We start from the raw sequence: 15,646 nt of genomic DNA on the forward strand, positions 1-15,646 counted from the left end.
GCTGTCCACTCTGTCTATTCCTCTTGTTACGCCTGCGCCCCCTCCTGTTTGAGAATCGCAAGATCGCTATTAATTCAGGTCAGGAGACCCAGGAAATGAGAGAAAGACGGTTGGAATGTCTTGGCCCTCAGCGATACAAAGCTACGGGAAACGGCCGTTGTCTCTTGGAGACAGAATTGTGTATTGAGTACGGTGCTATTTATTCGAAGCCCTCAGAGAATGACCAAAAGTGGGCTGATTGAGAGGAGGCATCCCTCCACCCTGATTGACATCTGAGACCCCGTGAGTGGGGATAAAAGAGGGTCTGGGGAACACCCCCTCAGACGCACCAGAAGAAACGCTAGAACTCCTGTAACAGCGAAATAGCGAAAGCCGGTGGAAAAGCCCACGTGCGTCCTTTTCCATTTGCCTCGGAATTGGTGGGTCTTGCCACAGAAGAACGGCTTTAGCTAACACAAAGGAGCACTCAGTCCCCACCGACTCTCGAAGGATTGACATCATAAAAGGAATGGGCAAGTTTAAACACTCTCTCTTGACTCCACCTAAAGGCTGCAGCCTGCAGCTTGAATGAACTAAAGTGACTTTTATATTTCCATCGGACAATACATTATCCCCTAGACAACAATAGAGCTATTTCTTATTGATTATTATTATACCCGCGCTTTTATATTTAGTATTGACAATGTATATTATCTGTATGTTTGCATTGATATTATTTTTGTGTATTTTTATCAATAAATACTGTTAAAAATAGTACCATCAGACTTCAACAGACCTCTCTATCTTTGCTGGTAAGTGACCCAGTTACGGGGTACATAGCACTCTTAATATCTTGTACATCTCTATCATGTCTCCTCTCATCCTCCTTCTCTCCAAAGAGTAAAGCCCTAGCTCCCTTAATCTCTGATTATAATCCATACTCTCTAAACCAGGCAGCATCCTGGTAAATCTCCTCTGTACCCTTTCCAAAGCTTCCTTTCTATAGTGAGGCAACCAGAACTGGACACAGTACTCAAGTGTGGCCTAACTAGAGTTTTATAGAGCTGCATCATTACATCGCGTCTCTTAAACTCTATCCCTCGACTTATGAAAGCTAACACCCCATAAGCTTTCTTAACTACCCTATCTACCTGTGAGGCAACTTTCAGGGATCTGTAGACCCAGATCTGTACCCCCAGATCCCTCTGCTCCTCCACACTACCAAGTATCCTGCCATTTACTTTGTACTCTGCCTTGGAGTTTGTCCTTCCAAAGTGTACCACCTCACACTTCTCTGGGTTGAACTCCACCTGCCACTTCTCAACCCACTTCTGCAGCCTATCAATGTCTCTCTGCAATCTTCGACAATCCTCTACACTATCTACAACACCACCAACCTTTGTGTCGTCTGCAAACTTGCCAACCCACCCTTCTACGCCCACATCCAGTTCATTAATAAAAATCACGGAAAGTAGAGGTCCCAGAACAGATCCTTGTGGGACATCACTAGTCACAACCCTCCAATCTGAATGTAGTCCCTCCACCACGACCCTCTGCCTTCTGCAGGCAAGCCAATTCTGAATCCACCTGGCCAAACTTCCCCGGATCCCATGCCTTTTGACTTTCTGAATAAGCCTACCGTGTGGAACCTTGTCAAATGCCTTACTAAAATCCATGTAGATCACATCCACTGCACTACCCTCATCTATATGCCTGGTCACCTCCTCAAAGAACTCTATCAGGCTTGTTAGGCATGATCTGTCCTTCACAAAGCCATGCTGACTGTCCCTGATCAGACCATGATTCTCTAAATGCCCATAGATCCTATCTCTAAGAATCTTTTCCAACAGCTTTCCCACCACAGACGTAAGGCTCACTGTTCTATAATTACCTGGACTATCCCTACTACCTTTTTTAAACAAGGGGACAATATTTGCCTCCTTCCAATCCTCCGGTACCATTCCCGTGGACAATGAGAACATAAAGATCCTAGCCAGAGGTTCAGCAATCTCTTCCCACGCCTCGTGGAGCAGCCTGGGGAATATTCCATCAGGCCCTGGGGACTTATCTGTCCTAATGTATTTTAACAACTCCAGCACCTCCTCTCCCTTAATATCAACATGCTCCAGAACATCAATCTCACTCATATTGTCCTCACCATCATCTGTTTCCCTCTCAGTGGTGAATACCGAAGAAAAGTATTCATTGAGGACCTCGCTCACTTCCACAGCCTCCAGGCACATCTTCCCACTTTTATCTCTAATCGGTCCTACCTTCACTCCTGTCATCCTCTTGTTCTTGACATAATTGAAGAATGCCTTGGGGTTTTCCTTTACCTTACTCACCAATGCTTTCTCATGCCCCCTTTTTGCTCTTCTCAGCCGCTTCTTAAGCTCCTTTCTTGCTACCCTATATTCCACAATAGACCCATCTGATCCTTGCTTCCTAAACCTCATGTGTGCTGTTTTATACACTTTATACAGCCCTGGGTAGGTCTGTAGTCTAGTGTAGTTTTTTTTCTGTTTTGTTTTTAATGTAGTTCAGTCTAGTTTTCGTACTGTGCTGTGGTCTGAAAAATCATTGTCTCATTTTTACTGTGTACTATACCAGCAGTTATGGTCGAAATGACAATAAAAAGTGACTTGACTGTAAAACGCCATCTGCCATTTTAAGTCGATGCCATTGACACTGTGTTGAGTGTGTAACTTTGTATTTGGCTTAAATTTTTCTTAGCAAGATTCACCCTGACCCCCCCCCCCCCCCGTTTTGGTTGACTGGTGGCGCAGTGAGATCAGCGCCGTGCTCGAGAACGGAGGTTCCTGAGTTCGATCCAGTGATAGACCGCTCCTGTGCCGGGTTGATGTCGATCTAGTGACTTCCCATACCATCTGTGCCGGGTTGATGTCAAGCTCGCAACTCGACCTCGTAAAAAAAAACACTGCCTCCTCCAGTTTAAATTCCCATTCGGAATATTGTGGAGGATCAAATACCCAAACCCAGCACAGCCCCCCACTTGTCTCATTTAATCTATGTCAGTGCCATGGTCCTTAGGACCCAGCGGACCAGTGTTTCTGTTCTATTGATGGGAAGTGATCGTGATTGAAAATAAAGTGGAAATAATAAAGTGTTTGGAAAGAGGTGAAATGTCATCGGTCATTGGAAAAGCATTAGGCTACAGTTGGTCAACGATCGGAACAATTTTAAAGGATAAAGTGAGAATAATCAACACGTACAAACAAGCTGCTCATTTCAACGGATGCTGCCCGACCTGCTGTGTTCATCCAGCTTGTTTGTACGTGTTGATTTGACCACAGCATCTGCAGTGTACTTTGTGTTTACTAAGTGAGAATAATGGAGCATGTGAAAGGCCCTGGCCCGATGAAAGCTACAATTATTACTAAGCAACGTAGTGGTTTAATTATTGGAATGCATACGTCTCTTAAGTGTTTTATATGCATAGAAACGTAAAATATGTACTATATACTAAGACAAACGTTTGACTAACTGACGCTAAATAATGCCGGATGTACTTGTTCCGACTTACGTACAAATCTGACTTAAAGACAGACTCAGGAATGGAACTCGTTCGTAACCCGGGGACTGCCTGTACTGAATATTTCAGGACACCACAAAAACACCAGGTCGTACCAACCCTCCAAGTGTATAGTTCCCAGCGGGAAATTACAGTTTGCAGATTATTCTGAGCAAGTATATTTAGTTCTGAGTTCTGAGCAAGTATATTGAGTAGGATTGTTAGTTTTGTTTACTGCCTGCAAAGTGTTGCCATGCCTTTCCAGCGCTAACTTTACTATCCATATAAATGACCCCAGAGGAGGCTTGTACGATACATGAAAGTCAACAGGAGAGCATGCTGAGATGAGGGTATTTGGACTCTGCAACTGGGCATGCTGATATTGACTGAATGGGTGAAAACTATGCAAATGCAGTTTAATGCGAGTAAGTGTGAGTGAATGAGTGAAGCCGTGCACTTCAGTAAGAGGAATTAAAGACAGGCTGTAATTTAAATAGGCAGTAGTTACAAATGAATTAAGTACAGAGGGATTTAGGTAATCTTGTGCATGAAATGCAAAAGGTTAGCAGGCAGGTGCAGCAAATAATCAAGAAGTCTGACCACATGTTAGGGTTGGAGTTTGAGTGGAGAGGTTTTGTTACAATTGTTCTGGGTGTTGGTGAGGCCACACCTGAACTGTTGTCAACATTTTGTCCCTCCTGGATCTGGAGATGTTATGATCCAGTGTTTATTCGGAAGTCAAGAATGAGGCATAAAACTTATGGTTACGGTCGTTTTATTTGGTGTTCATAACAAGAAATGACAATAACCAACTCTCTCTAAAGTAGGGGCAGAGTGAAACAAGAGAACAAAGATAGAACAAGGAAGTAAGAAAATGCAAGAAAAGACAAAGAACAAAGAAATCGAGGTTGTCTTGCACAAGAGGCATTCCGTTACGAAGGAACTATCTATGCGACAGTCAGGTTTAGTCATGTGACGCAGGCTGAAGAGAAATTGCTAGAAAAATACAGAGCTAGCTGTACTACAATGATTGAAAATTTGTTGAAGAATTACACACAAACAGGCAACTGTATAAAAAAATATAAGCAAGCAAAAGTATGTTAAACTATAAGAAAAGTAACAACTTAGTCTCTAATCCAACGTCCCTTATTTGAGAAAGGATGTACTAGCATCAGAGGCAGTCAAGAAGAGATTCACTAGGTTAATTCATGGGCTTGAAAGGGTTGTTTTACCACCATTGGTTATAGAAGTTAGGTTTTTTTTTGAGTTCAAAAAGGAGAGTGGTAATCTTGTTAAAACGTATAAGATCCTGAAAGGACAATATCAAGAGATAAGGGGAGAAAACTAGAATAATCTGCTGAATTTGGATGATCATCCATAATTTTATTGATTGGCAGAGCATGTTCAAAGAGCTGAATGGCCAACTCCTATGCCTATTTCCTAATGTTCTTTTGTGAACCACATTTCACTTGGATGGCAGATGCTGGTAATGATTCTCTTTATCTCATGAACTTGGTGCAGATCCAACTTTTCTTTCTTTCCCTGTACTATTAGCTTTGTAATACCATGCCTTCTGTCATTTTATCTCTCCTTCCCACCAGCCTATCTTCAGTAAGGAAACAGGATAGCTAATATAACAGCAGCTGCACATTGTATTCCCTCACCAAAATTTATGTTGATTGGATTCAATGGATTCCTGAACCACTGCAATGTGCACTTACTGCTAGATTGTACATTTATCATGTGACTAAAGGCAATTTCTACCTGAGGATTCTCAGTCCAGATTACAATTACTCCTGTGATAAAGAGTAATATTCTTGCTGCACTACACTTTCAAATCACTTCATTGGCTGTGAAGCAGATTTGTACTGCTTGATGTCATTAAAGCCGCTACCTGGATGCATGTCTTTCGTGCTTTCTATATTTCTTTGATCAATTTTCTGAAACCATTGACTGAAGTCAGGCTGTGTGTCAGTGCGAATGTCCTAAAAATACAGATTATTGATGTACAAGATAAATCCAAAGGTTTACATTTGTATGTTCAACCGTAGAGTATCATGGTCACGATACACCCAACGTCTGCATTACCATTTACTAGACACTGCAAGATAGCAGCAGAAATGGCTAACCAATTTTCTTTTCCCTCAGCAACAAACAATCTGCTGGATGATATCGGCAAGTTGAGCACCATCTGTTTATGTGTAAGGGGAAGGGGGTGTGGTGCAGAGTGAAGAAATTGTTGACATTTTGTGCCAAAACATTGGGTTCTGATGCAGGAATTTCACCTGAATTGTCATCAATTCTTCATCTCCTTCCCTCCCAAAATGATGGTCTTCATTCAACCCACTGAGTTCCTCCAACAGATTGTCTCTTCAGATGCCAGCATCTGTAGTCTCTCGTGTCTTTTATTCTCCTCATTCCATTTGAGCAGGAATTTAATGTTTTCACTTCAAAAATATTTTGAATATACAGTTTACAAATACATAATATAATGCATTCCTGTTTCCATTCTCCTAGAAACCTCATCATTCGACTAAATCAGCTTGACATCAGTTTTAGTTTACATGCATTCTTTAAACAAATAGTTTGAGTTATTTTCAAACTCTGTCTACAGTCCCTGATTGCACAATGGGTTAAGAACTCTCAAATGTAGTTTATCCCAGGTGGCTTTTTTGGCAGTGCATCCCTTAATATAATCCTGCAACATGGACTGTAGCAGAGAAGACTTGATGGGCTGAATGGACTAATTCTGCTCTTATGTTTTATGGTAATGTGCACCAGTCATGGACATGTTGCTTTGGAAGACCAATAGATTTCAAGCATCTTTTACTGAGTTGATAATCTTCAAACAGAGGTTATGTTTGTCTTGTGACATTTACAAGCCCAATTTTGGATAGACTTCCATTCGCTTAGATTCTGATCCACCGACCATGGCTGATGTTCCTCTCTGACCACTGCCTCCTGCTGGTTGACTACAGTTGCAACCTTGTTCCGGATGAACAGGGGTCTCAGCCCGAAAATCAACTGTGCTCTTTTCCATGGATGCTGCCAGGCCTACTGAATTCTTCCACCATTTTGTTTGTGTAATCAAGAAACTAAAATGGGATCACGCAGACTGGAGAACCATGAAACCCTCCTTCAATTCCTTAGTGTATGGGTGAGAAGCAGTCAAAGAAAAGAGGAAGAAATCAAGTTAGGAGCAGGATTGGATCCCTTGGCCCCTGGAGCTTGTTCTGCGATTCATTGAAATCATAGCTAAACTACCTTAGTTCTATTTTCCTGCCCTATCAATATCTTCCTTGGTTTCCTTATTATTCAGAAGTCTATCAGTCTCTATTTTGAATGGAGTCATTGACTATCTCCATATCCCTGCAGGGGGAGAGTTCCTAAGATTCGTCACCTTTTGAGTGATGGTGTTTGTAACGTTCTCCTTCGCGTGTAACTGATAACGTCGAATTTAACGTCGAGATAAACCAGTTAATAAGAACCAGATCGCAGTAAGATTAACCATTTACTGTTCACTCTTCACATTAACATATGGTGAAAACTGTTGATAAAACAATACAAGATTGATACAGTATTTGTTCCTTCCTTAATATCACATTTCAAGTGTAAATACTTGCAAAGGTGACTATAACTACATTACACTAAGGTGCAGTATACAGGGAGAGTTTACCTGCTCCATTGACTACTTTAAATACACTTCCATGCAAACTATCCGCGACTCTTTAACTAACGAAAGCATAAACACTATCTACCGTCGTTACTTCTAACAGGATCGGCATTAACATCTTAGTTCAATATATCGATTATCTATTAACTTACAGCGTTGCTCTCACTGTGATTTCTCATGCCTGCAAAACAACTTCTGCTCAGGTGAGCCTCGTGGTAAGCCCCCACCCTCGCGCTAATTTCAAACCGGTACTTTCCCACAAGACGCGGCGAAACCGGATGTGACGTCATCACATGCCGATATATTTTACATGCAATGAATATACTTTAAACACTTCTAATTCTAACTAGAAAATACTATTGAATGAATTACTAAGCGAAAATATTATAAACTAAATAACTGTCGTAAAGACAGCACAGTGTTACTTCTCTGAATTCTAAATATTCTGACACTCTAAGCCTGAGCTCTATATTCCTTGGATGTAGCTGATGTTTGTTTTAGGGTGTTTTTATAGGATCAGCCCGTAGAACAAAGCCCTGCACCAGATGTAACTTGACTAAGATCACTGCATTCCTTTCCAGAGCTTTGTGTACATCCCTAGTACTGTATATCCATCTTGAGGGTAGGTAGTGTGTGGTAATACTGAGACTCTGGCTGTGCTTAAAGAATATGATAGAGGGGGTTCTTCATGCCACCAGCCAAACAAAGCTATGGTGTCAGTTTCATGGTTCTAGTGATAAGGTATTAACAGACTGCTTGGGGAAACTGTCCAACAGGATGCACCACCAGCTTTTTCTGCAGGGCTTCAAGGGCACTGCTGACAGATCACTGGTTGATTGATTGATACTCAAAGGTGATGACCCAAAACATTTACTGTCCATTTCCCTTCCTAGATGCTGTCTGTCTTGCTGAGTTTTTCCAGCTCCTTTGTAAGTTGCTCTAGATTTCCATCACCTGCAGTCCTTTCTGTCTCTCTGGACCAGGGGTTCCCAACATTTTTTATGCCGTGGACTCATACCATTAATCGAGGGGTCCATGGACCCCAGGTTGGGAACCCCTGTTCTAGACAATAAGGAACATTGCTTTCACTATACCAAGCATATTATTACATTTACTTCCAATTTTTACACATTGTCAACATGGCACCAGCTTTTCTTTCCTAAACATTCTTTAAATGTTAAGTTTGAGAACTTGGTAAACATTATGTTCTCTATTGAATTTGGAATCTTCCCAATCTGGCATTCCTATTCGTAAGTATTTATCTTAAACTCTACTATAAATAAATGAAGAACACAGTTATGAGAAATATGGGAAAATTGTACAAAACTAAAACATTTTTTACGCGTTGCACCTTTATTAACATCTCAAATCTAAGTTTAGGCTGTTAACGTTTTAGATGTAGGCTTTTAGAGTATTTAACTAGGCCTAGTTGTTATAATTGTACCGCATTGACATGGAAATTGAAGAAGCAACAGGGATAAACAATTCTGCATTGCCTTATTTAAGAGGAAGAACAATACTAATTTCTAAAGAGTTCTCTTTAGTGCAAACTAAGATTATAGCAAACTTTTATCCCAGGATTTAAGCATATGTCTGTTGAATTTACACGTAAGTCATCCTGCTTCAAATACAAACTGTGTGTGGGACTCTTAAGGCAGACCCAGCATTTGCTGTCAATCCTCAGTTATAATGAAGAAGATTTTTTTGAATACAGAGATTTTCAAAACTGATGAAAAAGACCAGTCAGATATTGAAATGTCTTTACATTTCTGTTTCATTAAAACAAAACAGATTATTTGCTGCTACTTTATCTCATTGGTGTTTAGAAACCTAACTATAATTTCCTTGGCAAATTTTCTACTTTCAACAGTTTCTACATTTCAGTACAGTTTATTAGGTGATAAGCTCTTTGGAGTGATCCAAGGTCGCGAAAGGTACTGTAAACTTGAAGTTTCTTTAAAGTTGTGAGTGTACTGTAGTTGATTTGGCTGTTGAATTACTTACAGTATGCTATTGAAGGTAAATGTTTATGCTGTGATGGCATAAACATGGCATCTGCAATGGACTTTGAGGTGGATGGTTCTGAGTTTGAATTCGGCTGGGTCCCAGCCAGGGCAGCAGCAGTATCTGCACAGAAGACCTGGCATCTACTTCCATATCTTGCCAAGAAAACCCGAAACCCTTGGACAATTATACTATCCACAGGATCACCATGAGTCAACAGCGACTCGACCAGCACTCAACAACACCACCACCTTCCATGCATGACACGCTTTACCCAATAGGAACTGGATGAGGCAAACTCAATGCACTTTATACTCTTACTGTATTTGATCGTGGGCCTCAGAGGTGCAAGCAAAAATATATAAATCCATACAAACTGATCAGATTTCAAGTGACATGGAATAAATTGCTTTGTTTACAATCAATGGACAAACACATTTATATTTTCATATTTGTTATGAGCAGCAGAAATCTCTGTATTTAAAGCAAAGCACATCTAAAATAACACTAAGTTTGACATCATTTGAGAATTTTTGAAAAATGATGATAGTAACTCGGGCTGCACACATGGCAGGAAGTTTATCTAAGGAAACATTATACTGTTGCAGGCCAACAGTATTAAATTGGATAATGTTCTGTGCTCCCTCAGTTCTTTTCTCTTAGCAAAGAACGGATATGGGAGTGGGTGAAACTTTTGAGTCAGTGGCTGTCTGGATAAATAATTCGCTAGATTTTCCGGTTCAGGTGAAACGATATTGAACTCTTTAGACATTGGCCTTAATTTGTGTATGTCGCTGACCTGATGCTGTGCAGGGACATTTGGAGCATCTCTGTATTGAATTCACTCTAATTATCTCCAACATCCTGGGGAGTCTGCATAGAATGGGCCATGTGTATTTGTTACTCAGTACAATTTTATTAAATATCGAGGCTATACAGAATTGTTGGTTATATTTTTAAAATTCACTTGGAAAAATACTATGTCTTGTGAGTCATTTGTTATATTTTCAATCACAACTAAGCGATTGCCTGGAGTTATATTGTGTAATAATGAATTTTTTAAAACTCTTTTGCAGATTTTTAAAATTTACTTTGTAGATACTGCAAAATTCACTGTTGAAGCTAACATATTCAAAATCTATCAAAGTCTCCTTTCTAAGAGAATGCATGAATGTAAAATATAATTAATTATTTTCACTTGTGAATATCTCATTGAAGCTGAATTTTCTCTTTGTTCCTGCAGGTTCATGTTAAGATGGCAGATGAGGCTTCCTGTGTTGGACCAGCCCCCACCAACAAAAGCTACCTCAACCTGGATGCCGTCATGGAAGCCATTCAAAAGACCGGTGCCCAAGCTGTGAGTATGAATGTGCTTAAAACCCATTGCTGGCTGCTTGTATATTTCTCAGGAAACAGCAGAACTTGTAAAAGGGCGAATATCCTCTTCCAGTTTAGTTCCTATGACTCAAGCTAAATTGCGAGCTTGATTGCTACTGGAAATCAAAGGCTCGGTAGCATCTGGCAGTGCCTGTTACTGATCCTGCAGGTGGCTGCAGAATTCAGCTTTTCACACCAGGGAGTAACTTGAGTTCATTTCATAATTTACTTTTATTCATTATTATTAATAAAAGAAATCTAATTAATCTTGAGCATGGAATTAGCATTTTCCCCTTAATATTTGTTGTAGTGGTTGTTCTATAGACTATTAATTGCGCAAAAAAAATCAATGAGCATTAGCATTGCCAATATGCATGCTGGGGCCAACAATGCAGTGAGAATTTCTTTCCTTGTTTCTAGAGATGAATAAGATAAATGGTGATAGATTTAAGATTAATTAGGAGTTTAAAAATTATGTTATATGTCCCTTCTGCCTTTTTGTGTCTCAGGTCCACCCAGGATATGGGTTTCTTTCAGAAAACAAAGACTTTGCTAGACGTCTGGTAAGTTTTGTTGTTGACCCCCCCCCCCCCACCCTTGCTGTTGATTAATCTTGCGGAAAGGATAGAAATGGCAGTTTGCCTGTGAGTAACGAACATGTGGGTTGAGCGAGAGGGGCCTGATTTAAAGCAACGCTGAAACCCTCACAGTGGTGTTGTCGATGACTCAGCTGGCCTCATCAGTGTGCATTATGATAACTTGAGAATTCTGGCTTGATGAGACTCAGCTGAAAGCATAGGGGGAAAATTACACGAGCATCTCTGACACAGGCAGGCCTGAAAAATGTTTAAATAGCATAATGATTCTTGAAAAATCAGCAATTTCAAAAAAGGAGCTATTTGAGAAATGATGTCGCAATCCTCTTTCATAAAAATTAACCCTTTAGAACTCCAAAGTTATTCTTTTCTTCAGTTTAACTTTTAGTGCCTCACAATGGGGAATTTAACCCTTAGAATTGTGTGTTTCCTTTTCCTTATTTCTTCCATTTGTTTCCGTTGCCTAGTGTATAAACACTTTGCGAGTGATAACAGCTGGGTTTTTTATATTTTATATGCTCGAAACATACAATTTGTGACTATTTTTTAAAAAGTCTTTTAGTGGTAAAATGCTTATTTCAGTCTACCTCAAAAATATTTCTAACTAAGAGAATGGTTTTAATTTATGGCATATAATTTAATACAACTGGGCAGAAAAAAAACCATAGCTGACCAGTGAGTATCATATGTGGAACTTCACAATAACTCAAAAGCACAACAGGAGATTGCATTTTCTGTTTTTTTTAATCCAGCTGTGTTTACAGCATTTCTTTTAGTTTATTTCTTTTAGTTTATTTCTTTAAAGCAGAAGTTGATGAGGAATTTTATCCTCTCTTTAATGCACAAAATAATGCTAAAGAGCGCAGCTGTTCGTCTATTGTAATATGGACATGCTCTACTGGCAGATAGTGACCCTCTAGGTCAGGAGGCGTCATTACAGCACTTCCACTGGAGATCAAGCAGAGACGATCAGTCACTAATTAATACAGTGGAGCTTTGTTATTGTCACTTTCAATTTGCCAGGCTAGACTGTGACTATAACCAGGAAGTGACGCTGACTGAGCCTCATCATTATATGGGCACTAATCCATTAAGCTTGGGGTTTCATGGAGGACATGCTCTGAATACACGGCCATTTTCATGGCCGTTACATGCGTTTTGTTGATAATTCTCTTAAAGCCCCTGCCTATCCTTTCCTTTCTTTGTAACCTCTTCTACTCTGATGGTCCTTGGAGCTATCTATGCTCCTGCAATTTTGGTATCTCATCCAGTTTTCAGTGATGTTACCTGAGCCTCAAACTTTGATTTTCCCTCCTAAATCTCTCTATTTATACTTTCAGGTACTTAACATTTACCAAATATTTGGCCAATATCTTCCTAATGTAATTTTTCAAATGAAATTGGGAGGTTTTATAGTAAAGGGACTCTAAATATGCAAGTTGCTGCTCTTCATATTGCAATCCTACATATCTTGATAAAACTCTTTCATCTGATAACAACACAATCTGCTGGAGGACCATAGTAGGTTGAGCAGCATTTGTAGGGAGGTGGGGAATTGTCAGCGTTTCAGGTGAAAACCCTGCAGCAAGGTGAAGCGGACATTATAAAGAGGAGAAGTGGGAGTGGTGAATTGGGTCCAAGGTGATTGGTGGACTGAAAAGAGGTATCTATTGATCACCTGCCACTGTCGCCGAACTCCACTGGCTGCATCCAACCTAATGTCATTCACCCCTCCTCAGTCCACCAGTCACTTTGGCCTCTTATCTCTCCACTCCACTCTTTCTGTTTACATTGGTCATCTTACCTCTCCACTCTTCCAGTGAAGGGTTTTGGCCTGAAACCCAGTAGTGCTGTTCAACTGCGTGAGTTCCTCCAGCAGGCTATTTGTTTTTTCCACATTCCAGCATCGGCAGTCTCTTGTGTCTCCTTTCATATGTAAATATATTAATCTTCAAAAGTGTGCTGGTAATTGGAAACGAGAAGTTGGTATTTAAGCAGCTATTGCTGGCATCATGCAGCATGGGATGTAGGATGCAACAAGGATATACTTCACAACCTTAAGAGTGCACTGTTTCAGAATCTCCAATGTAACCGTTCATTGAGGGAGAGTGTATTCACATCAAAATAGTTTCAAAGTTTTCAAGTGAATTTATTATCAAAGTGGATATGTGACCATATAGTACCTTGAGATACATTTTCTTGCAGGCATTTATAGGGAAAAGAGAAATACAATAAAATTTACAAAGAACTGCATAAAAAATACACTGACAAACAACAAATGTACAAAAGTTTGAAGTAAATTTGTTATCAAAGTACATATTGTATATGTCACCATATACTACTGTGAGATTCATTTTCTTGTGGGAGTTTACAGTGAATACAAGGAAATAGAATCAATGAAAACTGCACACAATAAAGAAAGACAAAACAACCTTTCTGCAAAGGACAAACTCTGCAGTTAGAAAAAGATCCCATAATAATATGCTTCTTTATCAGTTAAACTGAAGCAATTAATTCAAATAGTAGTTAAATTATAAACAAAAGAGGATCTGCAGATGTTGGAAGTTCAAGCAACATACACAAAATGCTGGAGGGACTCAGCAGGCCAGGCAGCATTGATGGAAAAAAGCACAATTGACTTTTCAGGCTAAGATCCTTTGGCAGGAACCTGAAACAACATAAGAACGTAAGAAATAGGAGCAGGAGTAAGCCATCCGGCCCATCAAGCCAGCTCCGCCTTTCAATAAGATCATGGATGATCTGGCCTTTGACTCGTCTCCATCTTTCCCCATAGCCCTTAATTCCCCTGCTGTACAAAAATCTATCCAGCCTTGTCTCAAATATATTTATGAGGTAACCTCCACTGCTTCATTGGGCAGAGAATTACACAGATTTACCACTCTCTGGGACAAGCAGTTCCCCCTCATCTCCGTCCTAAATCTACTCCCCCAAATCTTGAGGGTATGTTCACTAGTTCTAGTCTCATCTACCAATGGAAACAACTTTCCTGCCTCTATCTTGTCTATCCCTTTCATAATTCTATGTGTTTCTATAAGATCTCCTCTCATTCTTCTGAATTCTAGCGAGTACTGTACCAGACGACTCAATCTCGCCTCCTGGTCTAACCCCCTCATCTCTGGAATCAACCTAGTGAACCTCCTCTGCACCGCCTCCAAAGCCAGTATATCCTTCCTCAAGTAGGGAGACCAGAACTGCATGCAGTTCTTCAGGTACGGCCTCACCAGTACCCTGTACAGTTGCAGCATAACCTCCCTTCTCTTAAATTCAATTCATCTAGCAATGAAGACCAGCATACCATTTACCTTCTTGATCGGCTGCTGCACCTAACGATAAATGTAGAAAATGCTGAGAGGAACCAGAAACAATCCAACACATTACAGGATCCTGTAGCAGTATAACTCAATCTGATTACTTACACAGGCACAATCAAGTGGCAAACATCATTCACCAAACTCTTCTTTAAAATGCAAACTCGTACAAGAAAACATACCTTACTGCAAGTACAAAGCTGATCCAGTTTTAGAATCAGGAACCCACAAATTATATTCCAAATGATCTGTTATTACGGATAGGACTAATAAATAAATAAGCAATAAATATTGAGAATATGAGTTGTAGAATCATTGAAAAGAGCCATAGGTTGTGGGAATAGTCAGTTAAGGGGGTGAGTGGAGTTACCCATTCTGGTTCAAGACCCTGCATTTCACTGCATTAAGTACACATATGTGGAACTATGCAGAAAGCTGAGGGAATACTACCTTGAGGTTCATGTAATTATGAGGACGTTGATATGGTGGGTGGTCTTTTTCCCTGTGCTTGGGAGGGAAAAACTTAAAGAAGATCTAAGGGGCAGTTTTTTCTCACGTGGTTGTTATGTGGAATACGCTGCCAGAGGAAGTGGTAAAGTGGGATAAAAATGCAAAATTTAAAAGGCATTTTGAGGGTTACCTGGGTAGGAAGGGTGTCAAGAAAATGGCTTAATGTGGGCAAATGGATACAGTATCATGGGGTTGGCATGGCTGAGTTGGGTCCGTGGTGTATGACCCTTATTACTTGCTGGATTATGCTGAGTGGGGCATGCCACTTCTCCCATCACACTGCATTGTCTAGTTTACATCCTAAAGCCCAAGGATACTTGGAAAGAGAGCTTTATGTGACTGGTCATCATTGTAACCCTCTACTGTGCCAGAAGGTCGTGGAGCACATGCTTTTGAATGAAAAACACAGTGGCATTTCAGAGGATCGGAAGCTATGAAAAATTGGAGGAATGACTCTTAATTCATAATTGTATTAGTTTAGTAGAAGGCGATAGTCTAAATTCAGGAGATAAATAATAAAGCCAAGAGGTCACTGGTTCAGACCTTCTAATAGTAACCATATAGTAGCTGGGAGTCTAAAGGAGGAAATAATGGGAACTTCTCAAGAAAGTAATACAATAGTCACAAAGTTCTAAGCAGGCCAGGC

The 15,646-nt window shown here is 40.2% G+C and overlaps 1 protein-coding gene across 2 annotated transcripts in view; it reads left to right on the forward strand.

Moving 5' to 3' along the window:
- Window positions 1-15,646, forward strand: part of pcca (propionyl-CoA carboxylase subunit alpha) — a 463,897-nt gene that overhangs the window by 129,079 nt on the left and 319,172 nt on the right. For both annotated transcript variants that reach the window (XM_059970514.1, XM_059970515.1), the window contains 2 exons: window positions 10,432-10,545; window positions 11,075-11,128. In XM_059970514.1, coding sequence (XP_059826497.1) covers window positions 10,432-10,545; window positions 11,075-11,128 — 168 coding nt within the window. The remainder of the gene's footprint in view (window positions 1-10,431; window positions 10,546-11,074; window positions 11,129-15,646) is intronic.

This window comes from Hypanus sabinus, chromosome 5 (assembly GCF_030144855.1).
Source record: "Hypanus sabinus isolate sHypSab1 chromosome 5, sHypSab1.hap1, whole genome shotgun sequence".
Classification (NCBI taxonomy): Eukaryota; Metazoa; Chordata; class Chondrichthyes; order Myliobatiformes; family Dasyatidae; genus Hypanus; species Hypanus sabinus.